The sequence below is a fragment of the Anopheles bellator genome, chromosome 1, assembly GCF_943735745.2.
Source record: "Anopheles bellator chromosome 1, idAnoBellAS_SP24_06.2, whole genome shotgun sequence".
Classification (NCBI taxonomy): Eukaryota; Metazoa; Arthropoda; class Insecta; order Diptera; family Culicidae; genus Anopheles; species Anopheles bellator.
The window spans coordinates 48,890,883-48,911,187 of record NC_071285.1 but is presented as its reverse complement, the minus strand read 5'-3'; the positions used below and the strand labels follow the sequence as shown (position 1 = coordinate 48,911,187).

Genomic DNA, 20,305 nt, shown 5'->3' with positions numbered 1-20,305 from the left:
GCCACTCGCCAAGTTTAAAATAAAACACATAGACGCTATTGTTTCGCATCTCGTATTGCTTCGCATTATCATCGTTGCGAGAGATGTTGATGGGAATAATGGTAACGGAAAACTTTTGCCTTTGATACGAGGGAAGTACCTTCGGCATCCTTTTATCCTGGTGGGTCTTTCACCATGCAAAATGTTGAGATTCACTCACACATTTTTTGCCGCATGCTGTAAACTTTGACGGTTTATATAAAACTTTTTTATTATCGTATGATATTTTTACAATTTATTTTAACTGAATCTTTTTTAACTATGGTTCGTATAGCATGTTAGTCAAAAAAGGGTGAACCAGGATTTCTGTTCGTGTCATTTATATTCACAGCACAATTTTCTCGCACACCACCGACGAATGGTAGGCGAAAAGCCCGGGAAACGTAATCTGCCCAACGAAATGTTCATAAAAAATCAAACAGTGTAAGCTTAAAGAACCCACTCACCGCCACACTGGCTCAGTCTGGCTGCTCTGACGGTTCTTACCTCTCTCCCACAGCCGGTTTCTTTTATCTATTGCTCCTTGGCGTACCGTTTCTTTTTCGGAAGACAGCCTTTGCCTGACAAGAGCTGGTGGCTGTGGCAACATAATGATATCGATATCTGCTGCCATCCGCCTGGGTCTTTGATATCGTTAATTAACTTTCGTCCGGGGGCACATCATTGGTTCGGCGATAAATTAATTTGATTGAATTTTCGCCCTCATCCCACGGTTCCCACCGTTTCCGACCGGTGACGTGCCGTGCCGTGCCGTGGACTCTTTTTCCCGTGGCCCGGCCTGTTCGTCCCTCAACGGTTCACCGGGCGGAAAGTGACATCAGTCCCGGCTGACCAGCCGGACGGACAAATAAGGCAAATATAATAATAATACGCGTCGGAGGAAAAATCACGGAAGCGAAAGCTCCCAGCGGAAGTGGAAATCACTCGACACGCCGCCGCCGCCGCTGCCATCACCGTCGACCGGGCGGGAAATCACGACGTATTATGAATGTATTATTACGATGTTTCCGGTGCGCGCCGGTTCCACGCCGGAAACCGAGAGCATGTCGGGAATTCCGAAGGATGTGGATGTGGTTTTGGACGTGTTTTTCCTCTTCAACGACCGATCAATCATCGTCGTGTGCCCCATGCGGTGCCTCCAGTGGGCCACAGCTGGTCGTCCTTGAGCGCCGACGCCGGCCGGTAACGCCGCAGGATGGCTCGTTCGACGCTGCGGGTTTCTCAAGACACCCAGTTCGTCCAGTGCCGTAGCACTTGTCGAACGGTTGAGCGATGAGTAGCTGTGAATGAGAACTGGTTTGCCGCGAACTGTGTTTTACGATGTTATTTTGTAGAACAAAATTATTGCTCGAATTTTTTCGAAAAATTGCTGAAAGCTAGCAGCACTAAAAATTCCCCACAAAAAAAATGGTTCCACATTATGATTCATTATTAATGAGTAGAATGAAGGCCCAAATGGTACGCGGACCACAACAAGGCTGAGCGAAAGCAAAGAGAGCACAGTAAATTATTGTTTCAAAAATTGTGTTGTTACCGACTTTTCTCGGAAAACATCCTGTTTCATATGTAACAGTTGAGTTTACGGGCCATTGAGTGTGCGGTTACCGCTCCGTAGAATGTAAGGCGCAGCCCGGCGCAACGTAACAACTATCGGTGGGACCAGTATGTCTGTGAGATCGATAAACGGGGAAAAAATCGTGAACCACATTACCCAAGTATAGCGAGGGCGAGCTGGATAAACTGGATCGAAAAATTATGATTGATTGAGCTTAATTAATTGGAATTGGATAAATCGACCGGCGATGAAACGACGTCGAATGCTTCTTCCGCTCGCTCGTTGTGTGTAACATCACTTGGCCGGCGAAACCCGGCGAATTGTAACCGGCAGCGTTCGACAAGAAGAGCGAGCAGCACGTCAGCTGTGGATCTGTTAACGTTGACGCCAGTGGTAATGTGGGCGCCACTCTGTAGCTTCTGTAACACAGTCGGAAACAGCGCCACTCGTGTGTGCGGCAAAAACATGGAGGTATTGAATTTTTAAAAGCTAAAATCGAGTATCTCTTGTAAACGAAATGGAATTCTCCTTGGACTTTATTCTGTGTTCATAACAAAACGCCTTATTTAATGATTTGTTTCAAACGGTGCTTGGTTTGAAGCAGATGAGCAGATGAGAGTTAGAGACGAATGTTTAACACTGTTCCTTCGAACGACTTACACCAACGTAGTCAATGATCAATGATCAATAAATGAAAAATCAATGACTAAGAACCATCATGTGCAGACGATGGACCGACTATCCTTACAAGACCGAGCTGAACCCTCGGCTCGCGCTGCTGCAATAAGCCGTACGGCACAACTACAAGGAATATGCTTTTAAACTGGAGCAAAAAGTTTTTCTCCACGCGCGGCGCTACCCTGGGCAAGGATCATTTATCGAAGAATTCATCGTGACATCACGATTTGAACGGGATATAGGGGATTTACTTTTCTTGCTTTCGATTGCCGCAAAATGGTTTACCCATATCCTTTGGCCGATTTCCGTGCAGCTTTTATTGACACAGATGTTCGCCAGTTATTTTTGCGGTCAGGTTTTGCTTTTAGAGCTTCCTTTTTTCGTTCAGACTTCACTATCGGAAGCTATTTTCTCTCATTTTAATCTTCCGTTAAAAATACATTTGCTTCGAGAGCTTTCGAAATCGTTTGCTTTTGGCCAGCGTCCATTAAAATCTGTTCAAATTATTGTTTATTCATTCGATCAACGAGCCCTTAACGTGCCCAATTCAAGTGAAGTGGTTTCCGAGCGGCTGTGCAAGAGCATATCGTTGTTCGGTCGGTCTATTTTTATTATGGCGGCGTCTCTCTTTCGAGAAGCCGAAGCACTTCAGAAGTGTTTTCAATCCAATGCAACGTCCGTGTCGAGCGGGACATCAATATGTTTTTTTTTTCGTGACGAAAGTCACCATAATTTGAGTGGTCTGTTGAAAGCGATGTACTACGGTGAACTTTTTTCAACGATTTTTTCATCTTTTTCCACATTCGAGTTTTTCTTCAATACCGGAAGCACAACTTTTGTAGCATCCTGTGTTCTGTCCGGCCTCCCTGCTAGCGGCCGCGTCACTTCATTCAGCGTCTGACGTCCTGCTGACAGCCACAATCAGGATCCGATCAGTGGTGCGCGATGTCCCGCCGGAAAAGCAACGATAAACACTCTTCAAACGGCCCGCCGCGGCCACGTGGTCAGGTGGTATAAGTTTCGTTATTCGTTGTCAATTTTCGTCATGTTATTCTTTGGCCAGCATCGGAAAAAGACGCTCGTCGTTGAGGAGGTTCTCGCGGCTCACAATGACAAAGCACCAACGTAATCCATCAAATGACTTTCTTCTCCGTTGCACGGTTTTTTCTTTCAATAAACACGATTTTTCCAGCGAGCTCTCATTGTGTGTTTCGGTTTCGTTATTGGTTTTCTGGCCCACTAGAAAACTTTGAAGGAGAACTTTTCCGCAACCAACCAAAGTGTGGCGTGAACCGCGTAGCCCCGCGTATAAAATAGTCGGCGGGTAAATTTGCTAACCTTTTGCTCGTTTTTCGTTCGACTGTTTTCTCTTCGAAATTCGTTACGCTTCTGCGCCGATCGCCATTCTACGTTTTCCGGATTTGGTTCTCTGTAACCGAAATGGACACATTGGAATTATAAATGGCTTTTTCCAACGAGCTGGCAAAAGTTAAATGACGTGATGTAGACGTGAATGAAAAATGGTTCTGTGTGGGTGTTTTTTAATCACTATTGTAAGGCCAAAGCAAATTGAAACCTTATTGTTTTGTTATGACTGTGGTTTGTTGATTTAATTATTTTTGTGCCTCTTTAATGCTTGAAACGTGCAACGTAAAACTGAATGGTGTTAAATTATTTTATGTGGGATAGAAATAAAACATCGGAAAACAGTATTTTATAACCGTATTGTAATAATACTTATCTTAAAAAGGTTACTTCTAACATAAGTTCCTTGGTTAGGAATTATATGTTCACTTAAAAACCAATTTCTCGTTGTGGCAAAGCTATAGAGCTTTCAGAAGTTTTTTTTTCTTCGCAAAACTAATAAATAACAAATAAATATAAAAATCGCACCGCGTCGCAATTTAATGCAATCGCAATGGTGGCCTTGTGTTTAAGGCTAAACCACAGTCGCCTCAGCACTGCACGGTCGATGTTGATGTGATGTGCACAACCGCTAGATGATTAATGAGATTAACGTTACGAATCGAACGTAGGATTATCCAGCCTTCGGTCGTAGAGCGACCCATAGGTCGAACCGATTGCATCGAGGAGGAATAACAATGTACACACGATCGGGAATTTGGTTCGAATGGGCGGCAAAAAAACGGAAAATAAATAAAACATTACGCCCCCAGGGTTTGTGTGCACGCAATCGATGAGCTAATACAGACTTTGGCGTCGCGCACGCACCAGTCATCGGTGTGGAATTTTGTGATTTCATTACATGCTGCTCTCGCCATGCTGCTGCTGTCGCCGCTGATTTGTCAGCCGATCGACCGTCTAGCCGTTCGCAGTGTGAAGCCCCTATCAGACGCCCGAGCGAGCGAGCGTTCCGATGAGACACCTGGTCAGGTTGTTCGACGGTTCGCGAATGGTCGGGGTCACTGTGGTATGGTCGTTTGGATAATGGCAATATGCTGTGATGGCCCATCGTTGGCCATCACCGTGATGGTCCTCCGTGATGCTTTGGTCCAACAATTGGAACCGGTTCCAATCGGTCTCAGCGCCTTTTTATCGGCCAGACCTGCCATGGCCGTGTGGTGTGTTTTTACTGTGTTTCCTTGCCCAGCCCCCGATTGAGGTGATCGTGTGTTATTGATTTTCTGGTGTGCGTGCGTGGTGCCGCCCGGCAAGAATGTGCGTTTTTGCATAAGATATTTCATCGACAACAAAATGTAATAATAATAAAAAGAAATGACGCGCACCGCACGCCACCAGAAGAGTGTTGGAGCGTGTTAACCAAGGGAAGAGTTTTGGGTAATATTTTTGCCGAATTTCTCGCCACGCGCTCAGCTTGCAAAAGTTAGCAGAAGTCTGCGTGATCTGCGCGAGACGCCAAATAAAACTCCAACTTCAAGGTTCGGGCCTTGAGAAGAGGCAATTGCAGTGAAAGTGGAAGAAGCGCGCGAGATAAAGTTCAAGATTGTTTGTGGCTTTATGGGTGTTTATGTTGCACTTGGAATGGAGCCTTCGAAAAACCTTCAAATTCCTGTTTTTTTTCTTTACGTTCCCTTGTTCCTTATTGTTTTATTCCATCCTCCTCTTTTCTTCTCACGCGAAAAGCATGGCGTGCGGGATAAGTGCGCGACACCACACGATGATCAAGGTCGGTAATGCGCCTTAATGCTTATACGGTGCTGTCGTGATGGCTTGACTCAGGAATTTCGGTTTTTTGTCTGGGGGTACGGTTTCAAATTTTCTCCCTTCTGGTTGGACCCGCTTAAGGCTTATGCATCACCTTTCGAAAAGTTAGTTGGTTCGCTTGAAACCGCAAACATTCGCTTGAGCTTCAAACCGGGGAGAGGCTGCTTCTGCCGCCCAGACCGGAGATCAACTTCGGTCGCCCGCGACGGTTGTTGGTGGTTTCTGTGGTAAGGTGCCGGGCAAAAAATCGGACCAAGCACTGGCGAAGTCCACGGCTGTTAATTACATTACGGCAACGATTCGGGCAAAACAAAAATAAAACCACCCTCGAGAGCTACACGAGCGAGTGACACTGAAATGTGCTGGCGTTGTCGGGGGGCTTGCCGTAAACGACTCATACGCGCATAATCTGCGATTCCTTAATCGCCGAGCCTGAGTGGGTTCATATCATTTTTCCATCAAAAATACATTCACTTTAACGTTTATCCTCGGGTGGCTGGAATAGCTGAGAGCAAAAGCAGAAACCATGCTTTGCGATTCATAAAAATAATAATAGCTGACCTTTTGCATTAATTTCATCCATAAACTGCTATAAACGCGTTTTATGGCACAAAGGCTTCTCCAATCAGGCATGAATCATGCTGCGCTGTGCTACTTTGGGTGGATTCTCGTCAAAAGATAATCGAATGAAGTCGCACGACACAAATGAAACTTTAAATAGCTGCCTGTGACTCACACTGAAATGGCGGAAAGCCGAGTTTTGTTTGCTCGATGGAACATGAATCCAAATAAAATTACCATTTCGGGGCTTTGAAATGTGTTATCTTCACACTGTAATTAGCGTTCTCGTTTCACCGCCCCGAGTAAGCGTTCAAGTAAACACCCTATCCCCAAATGGTGCCTAACAACCATTTATTTATCATTCGGTTTGGCTGGCTGTTCATGCTTTGAAAGATATGTGTTGTCTTTTTTCATATCCATTCTGTCTCCCGAGCTCCTCCCGGGAAGTGTTTATCCTGCCGTCCGACGATAAATAATGAATTACAGCATTGTGTGTTGCAGTTTCGACTCCTTCTTCTGCCGCCATTCCAATTGAACGTTCTACAATTTGCCCCTTGTCTTTTGCCCTTTTTTTTTTACAGCGACGAAAAAACAGAACGGTGCCACGATACGTTCCAACAGCCTGAACTCCGGCTCCAGGACGCCACCGCTGGAGCGGAAAAGCAGCAAATTTAGCGCCTTCGGTCGTCTCTTCAAACCGTGGAAGTGGCGGAGAAAAAAGAAAAGCGAAAAGTTCGAGTCCACTTCCAAGTGTAAGTCAATGGGTTGCCAATTGTGCCGTTTTGTTGGTGATTTTTCTCCTGCTTTCCGTTGCTTCAATTTTAACCATTATCCTGTGTTCTTTGTTTTACTACTTTGCACTTGTTTGTTTGTTTGTCTCTCCTTTCCTCACGCGCGTTACTAATGGCGTTTTAAAACTAATGTACCTTTCTGGGTCTCTTGGCTCGTTTAATATTGTTTCATCGTTTGCTGGACTAACTCTATTCGCAATTTGTAATTTGTATATTTTTTTTAACACATCTTTTCGCATTTTCAAGTTTTCCTTATTATACAATTTTGATTCTTTTTCCTTTCTTTCCTCGTTTGTTCTGTGTTTGTTGTTCGTGTGTGCACACTGCCCTTTCGCTACATCGGCCATACCTACCATGAACATTTCTTCGTTCTGATTTTCGCGCCGGAACCACAGCGCTCGAGCGGAAAATATCAGTACGTGCCAACAGGGAAGAACTTGTACAAAAGGGTATTCTGCTGCCGGAGAGCCCTACATCTGCACTGTCGATAGCTGGTAAGTAACTTCTTCCGCACCGCCGATGCTCGCTGAGACATCAGTTGGACCATCGCGATTCTGCTTTGCTCAGGGCGATTGATGTAACCTAGTTTTGGTGTTGGATTTTATGTTTTTGTTACTATCTTGATTTATTCCTTTCGTTTCCGTATATAAGAGAGGGATTTTTGCTTAAGGTTTTTTAACACTTTCAATTGTTTGATCGATGTTGTCTCTTTATTTTTTTATTTTTTTTTATTCAAATGTATTATTGTATATTGTTTTTTATTCAACGTTGATTGTATTAAAAATGTAATTTCAACCGACCATTGGGTTCATGATTGTATATATTTTTGCAACTCAAATTTTAATTCTGAAACGTGACGGAAACGTCACGAATGGGGGGTTAACCCAAAAAGTATTGACGGCCAACAATTATTTTCTCCATGCAAACAATACGCAAACGTTCTCTGTGCTGCTGCTGTGCGTGTATCCATTCGCTTTCGCGGCAACAACACAACAACAACAACAACAATCGCCACCGAATTCACCACAACGACTACAATGACCAATAATCGGCCCATCGGCGCACGGCGGCACGGTCGCTCTTGTGTCCATTCGCTACTAACCCATCCAAATCAACCACAAACACTAAAACCACATCGAAGCCATTTGCATCAGTCCCACGGAATCGGTTACGTGGTCCACCGCATCTCATAGGCAATTGCAAACGTTCCACCATCAACCGCCACCGCCGCCACCACCGTCTTCACTACACTATCGCCCAAGTAAGTTCCTTCCTCCCCTCCCCCACCCTACCACGCTTCCCTAATGCCCTCCCGCCCAAAGTGGTGTTGTTGCAGTTGTGTGTTTCCATCGCCGGTCACTTTGTGCATGACGTTAACTGGCAAATTTTTGACGTTTAGTGTGTTTACGTTGACATTTATTGATTGTTGCATTTTATCATTAATCTTTTGAACGTCTCTCACTACACCACCCGCACATCTCATGGTCTCACACATTGTTTGCGTTTTTGTTCACTCTTTTTAATCTTATATTTAGTATCTCACTAGTGCCTCGACGGTATGAATAGTTTAACATTTGCTCGCTCTTATTTATATACATAGACTGTTAGCGTGAAAATTGTGAAAAAAGGGTTTAGGCCATTTTATTTTTTCGATCCGCTGCCTTTTCCGTTCGAAGCTGTTCCACTTCTCTGGTCGTTAAAGCAAAGCATGGGATTGTTGCTATTAAATTTCAAGTTGCTTTTACCTTCTACGGGGGGGTGTGGCCTCAATTTCTCGTTCGTAGCCGACATTGAAATTGTCGCAGAATCGTTCCAGCTAACAAACATTTGCTCACGATGGTGGTGAGTTTGTGATTTTGGGTGAATTTTATCTCCTAAAAGAGCGAAGACACACACCCAGGTGGGTTATGGTGGTGAAATATTTCGTTCACCACCCGTAGCAAAATATTTCACGCAAAAGTACTGTGTCCGTGCTAGAATGTATTATTCGAATGTCGAATTCGAGATCCTGTTTACTGCAAAGTAAGAATTATTTCTAGTACTAATCAGATGTTTATGTTGTTTCAAATGGTTATACAAATCCAGCTAGTTCAATCTCGTTCAATCATAATTCCTATTCAAAGACTGTAGTTTGACGGGCCCCACTTCCCTAGAGTTGAACACATTTTTTGTGGCATTTTTAACTCTACTTTTCTCCGGCAAGCTCCTGCACGGATTTGCATCTTGCATTAATCCTATTGAAATGCAAGGGTTTCAATTCCCCAACTGTAATTTGTATTACCTAAACTGGGCTCTGCTCCCGCATGCGATAGATGGTAATCCTATTACACTTCACGTTCGCATGGGTACCGCGCGATCGATTCAGAAGGATTAATTCATCATACTACGCTATTTTTTACTAACTTTGCTCCGTCTCTCTCTCAACTGCTCTCACCATTTCAGACGAAGAGCAGTACACGATCTACAACTCAGTGAACGGAACGAGCGCCGCCGTCCTGCCAAATCTCGCATCATCCGCCACCGCACCAAATAGTAGTAGCATAACGAACAACAATGTGCCTTTATCCCAATCGGCCCAGCAGATCAGCAGCCTCGCTGGCGGTGGTGGCCACGGTGGTGGTGGCCTCAGTGTCGGCGGCACACCGGTCGGCGCGCTCAACCTGTCGGCCATCCTTAGCGGTAGTGGTGGTCCTGGATCGATCGCCGGCCAGCTGGTGAGCGCAAACGCGGCCGCCATGGGAGGCGGACCCGGTAGTGGTGCGGGCGTTATCGGTGCGAACATGATCGGTGGCAGTACGGCGGGCAGTGCGCTGGCCAGCATACTGACGGGGGGTGGCGTTAGCATAGGGCCGGGTCCCGGTGGCAGTGGTTCCGGGCCGCAGGCCCAGCAAGGAATGGTGCTCATGTCGTCCAGTTTGGCGCACTCACAATCCGCTCACCAGATCGGTCAACCGCCACCACCCGTGGCCCTGATGCACGGTCAGCTCGCACCGCATCAGGCCCTCCAGCAGCAGCTTCAGCAACACTTTGCCAACGTTGCCGCCAATTCCAGTGCCAACATGAATCAAGGTAAGTGGCGCTGTCATTCGAATTATTCCATAAACCGTTGGCCAATGAAGGGACGAGAATTCTTTTTGTAAAGGGTCAAAATCGGTGAAAACGCTAGAATCATAAATTGTTGATCACAAAATCATGCGAACAAACGAACGATGATTGGGAACAAGCGACATAGCGACGAATCGTGTGCTCTCGCGCTCTATTCGTTGCATTCAGCTTGGTTTCCGTTATCGTCACAATCCGGGTTCTGAGGTCAGTCAAGTGGGAAAGTATTTTTACAGCAACAGCACCTTTCGCCGCTGGTTGGAATTCGGTCCCAGCGAGGAGACATTCTTCTTCGCCTGTCGGAGCGAAAGTGAATCGTGTGCCGCTCAGGTTGTGTCCATCCATTGTTTTTTCACATCTCACGTCCTTCACGACGGAGCAGGTGGTGAACCTGGGCCAAACGTGATGTAGTTTGCTGTTTTGCTTTTGCCTCCTGTGCGCCCGGGAGCGCCTGACCTGGTGAAATATGCAAAAGCATGTTGCTCTCGCTGTTGAATGCTTTTGAAGGTCGAGACATTCACTTTGCTTCTGCATTTTTTTTTACAATGTTCCCAGAACTATTTTTCTAAGCAGCATTATTGACATTGCGAACGCCAAACGGTAATGTAATAAATATCTGCGTAACAGGGCAGCCGTCCGTAACCGGCGACGGTCGGGAACATTCATTTTGGAAATGTTTTAGATGTTTCCACCGCTCTGTTGCGCTCCGAAAGTGGATGTTAAAGGTTAGATGGAAGCATGTTTCTTTGAAATGACAAATTTGAAGGTTACCGTGGCCCTAGTAGCCTAGATGATGTACTACTGTGTCCCAAAAATATCAGCGATTCGCCTACAGCTAGCAAAATCTTTCTTCGTTCTTCTAAAACTATGTCATCACCCTTACAGCTGTTTATCCGTATGCAATACACCTATGTCTACATTTGTTCCAACTTTTGAAATGGTTCGAAAAGTTCTTTTTAGGAAAAGCTTTCAAGGTATTTTTCATTTCCGCTCTAAGCTATATTCACTGTAAAAGGTGTCCTCGGATAGGTCTCTTGAGTTTGTCACGATTTGTCACGTCGCTATCTCCCGTTTTACGCGGATGCTGTACGAGGCATGAGTAACGGTTTCGCAAGTGCGCGAGTTGGTCGTTTGGCCCATTTTGGCCCATTTTTGCGACACAAATTTTTCGCCATCCGTTGGCAGGGAAAAAATTGAAACCGAGGACCAACACAGGGATTCTACCAGGCGCCTCCACCGGGCCAATGCATACATTTGCCTGCGCTGTCGGGTTAGGCCCTCGGCCCAATTCCAACAACATAGCACCCCGTTCGGTGCTACATTTTCAGTGTAATGCGCTTTTATCCGTGTTGGTCTCTTACGAGTTTTCAACGCACACACACTAACGAAAGGATGCACGAGGATGGGCCGGGCGAAGGTGATAAGCTTCCGATGAGGGTGTGTGTGGGCTTTTATGCTTTTCCGCACACACTCACACGCGAATGGCGACGTCGAAGTTCGTCGAAGTTCGTCGAATGTCTGGCGTGCTGTTGTTTGCCAGACTCACTGACCTATACCGTTACTGGGAATCGCTTCTGCTACTCTCGGTGTCGCATCCACGTGCACAATCGACGCTGAGAGTAGGGTGGGCCTCACCTATAACGGCGTCCGGTTCTGCATTTCGCGTGTCCCCGCATTTTGGGTCGAGCTGCTTCGGAAGAGCTTCCCAACAATGGCTCTGACCGCCGAGTGTTTTTGAGTACAAAAAGTGCACGGATGCACTCTGTGCAATGCAATATTCAGTGTGGTGGTGCGCACGGTGGTGTGTATGTATGTTGTGTATAAAATCACAAGTTGTCGTTCCATTTGCCCGGCGCACAGACAGCTCTTCAACGGGTAGTGCTTCAACGATAACGCGCTGTAGTTGTCTGCAGGAGCATCGAAAGCAGCGCTACGGCTGCCGTAACACTATCTTCGCTTCCTCGGCTCGCTCTGCTGCAGCTGTAGTGCTTCTTCTGTAGTGTTTAGTGCACTGGTAACTCGCCGGTTTGCCCACTTCAAAACGGTACACTCCTTCCCGGACTCGCTCCGATTGGAATTTGAGTTATTTACAAACTCCTTTTGATCTGATTTCTGACGCCCCGCGATAAGATAAGGCGGCCATCGGTGGTAGGGAACCACTTCAGAGCTTATCTCCACTCCATCGGATGGTAAGTCCATCACGTCTCGTGGTGTGGCCGAAAGCGGGACGATATCGACTCGAGTGGCGCATCCGGGTGTTACATATCTCAAGTGTGTCCGTTTCTATTTTGTCGCCCACATTGTGTGTGGGGTGTGATTGATTGATGCCCGGTGCACTATCGGCCGCCGGCCCAGTGCCGATTACATGTGCCGGTGTGACTGCGAGACGGGGCCGATTGTTTTATGGACCCGGCACGTGAGTGGCAGCAACACAACGTTGTTGTGTAACGTCCAGCAAGCGGACTTTGTGAGCGTTTGTTTGCATTGCTTCGGGGCGCGTTCGGTTCCGCAGTTCGCGAATCGGGAAGCTTGGTTTGATTTGCGAGAACCATCACCGGGTTTTGTGAAGTGGTCTTCGGTTACACCGTTGTATTGCGCGTGATGCTCTGTTGAAATGTTATCGACAATTTAAACCGTTTAATGTAACCTAAGGAGGATGGAAAATCGAAATGTTTTATTTATGTGACGGATATGAACCGTGTGGCGATGATGGTTGATATGAAAATGATGGACCCTTCATCTTTCTCGGGTTTGCGCGCATCCTTGCTGTATCGCCAACAATTTATGGAGATTATCATTGGAACAAGATCCTTCGGTCCCCAATCTGCGCGCGTGTGTTTCTCACCATTCGGTCGGGCGATGTTTTTCCGGCTGAATAAATATGAATGTTTATTTTATGCACGCGTGTGCCGGGCGAGTGTGTGACGGTTGCGGTTCTGGCTTCGCATAAACATAACTTACGCCGCGCCGCTACGGAACGCAACGGAACACTCCGTCCCACCGTCAAACTGCGCGGTGGTCGTTATTTTTGGTGTAAACACGGTGCTTTTGTTGTTTATCCATCGGTGTGAAGCAGATTTATTCAGATTCCGTTTCTCTCGGATTCATTCTTCCATCGCCTTTAAAAAAACGCCGAACAATTGTGACAAAATGGGACCGAAATGAAGCGATTGAAGACGGAAGTAGACTCTAGCAAACGGTATCCAAAAATTCTAGTCTCTAGGCTTAGCAGACCTAATCCCCTTGGGTGAGGCAACCGAAAGGATCATGCTTTGGTCGCGCTTCTCCCGGACGGCCACATCTTCTCTTCTGTCGGCGGTGGAACGGTTACCTTCAATCGGACCGGACTCTGCTTTATTCCAGAGCACCCAAAAAATCATATTATCATCGCTTCGTTCCCGAGATTTTCCGGCACCATTCCGGAAAGAAATCGTTCGCACACACAGACGCGTTGAATCTGAAGGCACAAAACGACAGATTGGTGTGCATGTATCGGTGGTGAGTGCCATCCCGGAGCGTGGCATAGCATATCAGGAACTGCAAGAGTGTTCCCGTATCGGAATCCTCGCGGTTTGAACCCCTTTTCGATGTGCGATGTTTTTTTCGATGTTTTGTGATTTTCTTAACCCAACGGGTCTGCTCGGGTTCTGCTTGGGTGTGTGATAACGATTGATACTCGCAACGCATTATGCATTCCTTTCGCGTAATTCAATGGGACAATATCTAATCGCTCTGGTGATTACGGCACGATGTGACCACATAACGCCCTCGCGATAAAGATTCATCAGATCCGTAAGACGTTACGTTGCGTTGAAATAACAAACTCGTCTACTAGTGATTGGTAGTTCCCCGGGGCTGTCGTTTGCCGTCGAATGACGAAACTAGCCTTGAGTGTAATCTTCTCAATGAAACTACAATTCATTTTATGGTTCCCTTTTCGTGTTCAACATTACTAGTTTAAAGAGGGCTGGTAAATGACAGTCCCAACGTCCCGATTTACGATCCTCCTGCGTCATTGTAAGTTGCAAACGAAAGTAAATGCTGCACCGCAAATCCTTTGGGAGCGGAGGTCTCGCGCTGGAGCAACAATGGGCTCACCCAATTTGTGCGATGCATTTTCCTTTCCGCTACGCGCACAAACAAATGCACATACTCTCACTGTCTCACTCTCTATCGCTCTCCGTTACTCTTTCCCTCCCTACACTTGTCTGGCGTGCCAGAGCCTCGAAATGGGAGCCTGTTTAGAAGCGGAACGGAGCGGATCCAAAACCAAAATACACAGCACCCGCCACCACCCCAAGCTGTCTCGGAAGCCGGCCACGACGGCGGATGTCACCAACACACCCTCAGGCGGGAACCACACACACTCCCACACTGTTGCTGGAAGTCCCCAAAGTCCCTTGGGGGGCCTTTCCTGGCAGGTGTGTCACTGACGCTCTGTGGTGTTGGTGTGTCCAACCCACCGAACCCGGCACGGCACCACGAGCAGCACAACAAAAACATGCCCCAGGCGCTACATAAAAATATACTCCCACCGCGATAAACGTGCCAAACCATCACCAACACATCCACGCCCACCCATACACGCACACAGCCGAGGACAGGGAACGCCGACTTTCGACCCTCGGCGGTTTGGTCGGCCACGGTCGGTCAGTAAACAGCGGCCATCCGTGCCGTTCGTTCCGTATCGCCGTCGTCGCGACGTTGCTGCGCCACCGTTTTGTTGGCCACCCCATCGCGTGTCACCATCGGGTTGTCGCCGGACGCGCTCCCGACCGAGTCCTTCCTCCGGGATCTCCTGCGCCCGGCGCTGCGCCGTGGTGGTCGAGTGGAAAACTCGAGCAGCAAAAATGTGTGTGTCTGTGTGTGGTAAAAAGGAAAAATATGCCAGTGAGAAGGACCGCGGACCGGCCGGACAGAGGCGGCGGCAGGGACGCCCCGGAAGTGTGTGTGTGGGTGTGCGTGGTTTAAAGCGCAATCGGAGTGTCCCCTGCCGGGTCCTGAGCCGTTTTTCGTTGGGAATTAAATTGGCGGACCGGACGGAGGTCGTGAAATGCAGTGTGTGGCAGGGAAATTCGGTGCCCATGTTTCGCGGAAGGTTATAGAGAGAGAGAGAGGGCTATTAGAGAGAAGGAGCGAGAGAGAGAGAGGGAGCTGCCGTCGGCGTGTGGTGTAATACTTTATGAGTATATTAACTTTTGGGGCAGCGTTCAACGGTGAAGCCCCTCGCCGCTCGGTGTGTGTGGTTTTTGTCACTACTCTATGTTCTTTGGCCCCAAACCGATCCTTGTCCACCGATCTACGCCCGTCTTCCAACCCGGGGATTGGGTTTCGGCTTTCGTTACAAGTTTCTTTCGAGTGCCGCGCCGAACCGAGCTTGTCAGTGAGCGGCCGTCTCGTTCGGTTCGTTTCAGCATTATAATTGAAGGATGTGCCTAGGATGGAAGGCTTAGGGGGTAAAGCGAGTGAGTTCCGCGTCGCAAGAAGATTGAAAAGGGTGCGCGCGTAGTGTTGTTGTGAGGAAAGAAGGCAGAGAAGCGGAAAGCCAAGCGAAAGTTGGCAGCGGCTCGATCAACGGCGGATGAAAATGCGAAATTGAAGTGTGTGCAAAAGCTGGTTCCATTCAGTGCAAAGTGTGTTGGAAAAGGCGCGTCAGGCGGATGATGAGATCCTTCGCCCGGGTTTTATATTTCCATTTTTTTTAGTTAATTCGCAACCGACGCCTCACCCGACTGTGCTTTCCAGTGGCTCATTAAGCAAAGCTTGCTGCTGCCAATACACACATTAGCCGGGCAGTGTCGGAAGTATTCAGTGGGGGCAGAGAGAGCGCATACTCTCCACTCCGACCGAAGAAGCGGGCTTACTGTGGTCTAGTGTAGCAGGAAAAAAGCAAGCAGGAACACGGCTGCGGGTTGCAATGGTGATATAACAGGACACTCCAGCGAGCGCATAGTTGGGAATGGATTTTTTCTTTTCCATCCTTTCCACGCTGATACGTGCTCCTCCGCGTTTATTGCTAGAACGCGCGCTCCACCTTCGATATTGTGCTGGACGCCAACAAGACGCGCGGCTGTGTGGGCAAAAACGGAAAAAAGGCTTAACGCAAACGGCAACGATGCTCCCTTCGTTGTGTGTGGTTGTGGCGAAGATTCTTTAGCTTTTCCCTGGCTCCCCGGCCCACCGGCACACGTGTTCGGTGGCACCGGACTGTGGCACGATGAAATCACGAATTGTCGGTGCAATCTAGCTAATTCGATCCCTCTAGGTAATGGCCGCCGGCAAAGGACGGCCAGCAACAGACGGCTTAGTGAAAGGGACGAGCGAGCGCCTTAGCGCTCGCCGGCTTCAGGACCGTGCCGTGTCGTTCAGTTCAGTCACTCACTCTCTCTGTCTACTCCACTGGCTGGCTGGTGTCAGTTAACGGGGTGGTGGTGACCTTGGAAAACGCAAGAAAGGATGCCTTAGCGGCTACGAATGTTTGGGTACTGTCCCTCTGTGTGTTCGCCAGGATGTGTGTTTTTATGGGCTGAGCACCATTTAAATATTTAAGCACTCCGTTGGAGCCCACTAATGGGACGCGTGGTCGCTGCATAAAACCGAAAGGACTTTCCCAAAAAAAAAAAGATAAAATAAAAGTAAGTGTTTAGGTGTACATTACCCGCCTTATGATCCCGATTACGACTATCAACATCCGAAGCGAAAGCGTGACAAAGCCTACAAAGCGATATTGACAAGTGTCACGCGAACCGGTCTGTGTCGCGGATAGAATTAGCGCGACTAGCCGTCAATTTTATATTATATTCGGATTCGGTCAGCTATTAAAAAAGGATCACGCTGGGGCGGTGAAAATAAAAACACTGCAAAAGCGATACTGACCATTTGCGATGCTACCGTGGTGTTTGGAGTGTCCGATCCACGCCACCGGAAAGGCTTCTTAGTTGCTTGTTTCGAGTCAAGAAATCGATGCCACCGAAACGGTGGCAAAAGGAAATTACCGCCCTTTCGCCTCGCGGTTCGCGCTCACGTAAGGAAGGTTCCCGCGGCCCCAGCGCAGTGTTTTATTTATACTTTTAGCCGATTTAGCACGATTGGTTTTACGTGCTGTGCAAAAGCGAAAGAAAGGTGTTCGTGGTAAAAAATGGATTTACACTTTCACGCAGCGGATGCCCGGCAGCACACACGGCGTCGGGAACTCTCTGTCGGCAGCTCTTGTCACGGTCGGCACCGAGAACGACCTTCGCCGCTCGGTGCGGGTGAATTATTTCGTTCATATTCAAGCCAACGAGGCTAAAAATATTGCACCACGCAGCGTGCAGCGGGCGACTGAAAAGTGAAACGAAACCCGAATCCGCGGAAATCCGTTGGGGCAAATCCGGACCAGAGCGGTTCTCTTTGCACACCTTGCTGTAACCGAGCCGCGGCCAGCAGCAGTGGCAATGTCAGCTGTTGCATATGCAATCGCGTTCCCACCGACCCCCTACGACGGGATTGTATGTGGGATTTGTGATTGTGGGATTGTATTTAAAACAGTTTGTTTTTAAATAGCTCCGATGCACCTTTGACTGGATCCCTTTGGCTGCCTCGTCCCGATACGTTGGCAGCCTACCCGGTCCGGTCGATTCCTCTGCAACATTGTCGGCGCAGACGGTGCCCACCATCAATCAATCGAACACACCTCTACCTTTGCGTCGTATGTTTGCGCTGCACTCGAGGTCCTTTCGATTGGCAGCCGATTGGCCGTGCTCTGCTGCAGACGAACGATTAGTGCCCGGCGCGGCCCGGTGTTTGGGTAGAAACTTAAGCAAACAAACCGACAGCGAAGGAAGGACGATGTCGTCCCCCATAGGTTCAGGATTCTCCGGACTTTCCCCGTTTTTATGTACCTTGTGGAGCCTGCCTGCCCGCAGCCTGGAGTTCATTAGCATAAAATAGCCCGACAGTGCTTGAAGGGCTTTCTGGTCATTCGGGGGCGAGGCCCCCTTAAGTGACTAATGATAAGATGTCGCAGTGTGTCTAAGGAGGGTCGGTCCTTAGTTAACCGTTGACTTTGGACGGCACGGTTAGGGTCCTTGATCGCCAATTGACACTCACGCTGTGGACAATGCTCCAACACATAAGCCATTTCTGGTAGCAGTCGAATCGAAAGGTTGAGTGCCAAACACGTGGCGGACCATGCGCCTCCATCCGGGTGTGGTGCCACCGATTCTCGAACTTTGGCGATTTCCTCTCGAAACTCGTTCGTCTGAATATTGAAATAATCGATTCCAACGCGGGTCCACCCGATGTCCGCATTCAGTTTCTTTTAACTTTTCCGTCCTATCGATTCCGGCCGCGGCTACGTCAAGCGGGGTCAGTATCGACCGCGTCCGTTCCAAGCATGACGTCAAATTTCGCGGTTAAGTATCGTATGGCCGGCGCCATTCGGAGTGCGTGTTAGCCCCTTTTCGACGCTTGCGATGTTATGTTTACCCCGCAGCAGGTCCTCAGGCTCCTGGCACCACTTGTTGACTGACGTTTGGACCCGCTGTGTTGCGCCTTTTTGCGTCCAGTCGCAGCGGCGTGTGCAGGATAATCGTTTTCATAAATTTAAAAACCAACTGCCGAGCCGCGCGGGCCAGAAAGTAACCCCCGGAACAAGGGGGTTAGTGATGTTAGCTCTCTCCGTCCACTGACTTTCGCCTTTTAAATGCCAGCCGCGGACGTCCGGCGGGTGCGGGTTGTGTCGGCTATAAAAGTGGATGCGACGTCGTTCCGTGGTCAGCCATAAGAGGTCCGAGTCCGGTTTTATGGATGTCGCCAGTTGCGCCTCGGCTACGTGTTGGGCTGGTAAGCTTTCTGTGTGGTAGCTCTCAGTGGCCGCCCTGGTGCCCTGGAATGATTGAGCGAATTGTGCATGCACACACGCGACTCACGATGGATTGGAGTTTCTTCCGTTCCTCGAAGACGCCCGGACGGACGCTAGCCTAGAGGGGCGTTATGCTCCCGGGACGGGGCGTTAGGTGGGTGCCGGAAGAGGAGCCTGGCACGTACGAGCCAGCAATGCCAACAACGTCGTAGCACGCCGCCATGTGGCATGCTTTCTACGTGCTGACGGAGTGAAGCATAAATCACCTCACGGCGCCGCCACCTCCTAGCAGCATGCCGTCTGCGTGTGTGCCGATGGTTTCGTCGAGCACAGCACAATTCAATTACACATTCACAGGCGGTCGGTACGAAAAAGAACGCAAAACCAATCGCAAGGAACGAAACAATGTCAGTATTTTTTCTCTCGGTTTTAACATCCCATCCACGCCCAAGGACTTGGCGCGAGATGTGCAATCTCGATGACCGGCAACCGGCGCCCAGGAGCAACTCCTCGGTACGGCCGCGTCTCCGGAACAATGGGAGCTGCTGCGCGGCTCGTTGCGCGTTTTGACGATCGGGATTACGGGTCCTTCTGTGTTCCGCAGAAGGATCCTTCGGTCTCCGCGACATGCACGAGATGCAATAATATTTCCTATAAATCCCTCCCAATGCGCTTTCCGTGCGCTTTCCACGGAGCTGTGCATTCGTTAATGCTTCCTATTGTCTCCGGCAGCGCCCTCCGGACAGAGTGGACGTTCATTTTCTTCCTCGTCGACTTTACTTCACCACCATTAAATGTCTCGAGTGTTGTGGCCTCGAACCAATGCTTAGGGCAAGGACAGCGGTCGGTTTGCAGCTTCCTTTCGCGTGTTCCATTAAATCACCGCGTTCCGTTCCGGCGATCTGGCATCCGGTAGAACCCACCAGCCTTCCAGTCAGTACGCTGTGTGAACGTGACAGGCAAAGTGTGCTGCAAAATCGTGGTCCGTGTGGGACCTACGAATTGAAATTTTCTGAAACAGGGAAACCCTTTTTTGTGTTTTTCAATATTTATGAACCCTTATGAACCCTTCGAGCGAAATTATGAACGCTTTGTGTAGGTGTGTAGGTGTCACAAAATGTTGCGTTTCTGGGCGAACGATTATAGACCCACCGGTAGATCCTTCGGGGTACGCTAACGGATCGTACGATTCCGGGATTAATTAGTTTTTGAACGAATGCTCTTTGATTCGCGGATGTTTGGCTGAACTATTGACCGGCCCGACGGTCACGATGACAGCCCGTCTGTGTCGTTGGGATTTTCTGTTTTTATTGGTGCCTTGGTGCTTTTCGAAAGCTGCCGGTGAAAATGGGCTACGCTAATGGCACTGTGTCCGTTGATGTGGTGCTGCCCCATATTGATTGATTTCAGGCTTTTTTTTCGTCGAATCCAGAGTTTTTATGTGTGGCCGATTACCGACACCGAATGGCGCGACACGGAAAGCATAAAAACGATCCCGACTGGTGGTCCGTCAGACGATCCTAATTGGCGATGCGAGCTATTAACATA

The 20,305-nt window shown here is 48.5% G+C and overlaps 1 protein-coding gene across 2 annotated transcripts in view; it reads left to right on the top strand.

Annotated features, from left to right (window-relative positions):
• The window catches only part of LOC131205397 (uncharacterized), an 89,440-nt gene that overhangs the window by 4,012 nt on the left and 65,123 nt on the right, over positions 1 to 20,305 (top strand). Inside the window, exons 2-5 of one of the 2 annotated variants that reach the window (XM_058197474.1) lie at positions 6,601 to 6,771; positions 7,206 to 7,304; positions 7,952 to 8,071; positions 9,253 to 9,879. In XM_058197474.1, the coding sequence (XP_058053457.1) occupies positions 6,601 to 6,771; positions 7,206 to 7,304; positions 7,952 to 8,071; positions 9,253 to 9,879 (1,017 nt within the window). The remainder of the gene's footprint in view (positions 1 to 6,600; positions 6,772 to 7,205; positions 7,305 to 7,951; positions 8,072 to 9,252; positions 9,880 to 20,305) is intronic. The other variant, XM_058197476.1, reaches the window with a different exon arrangement.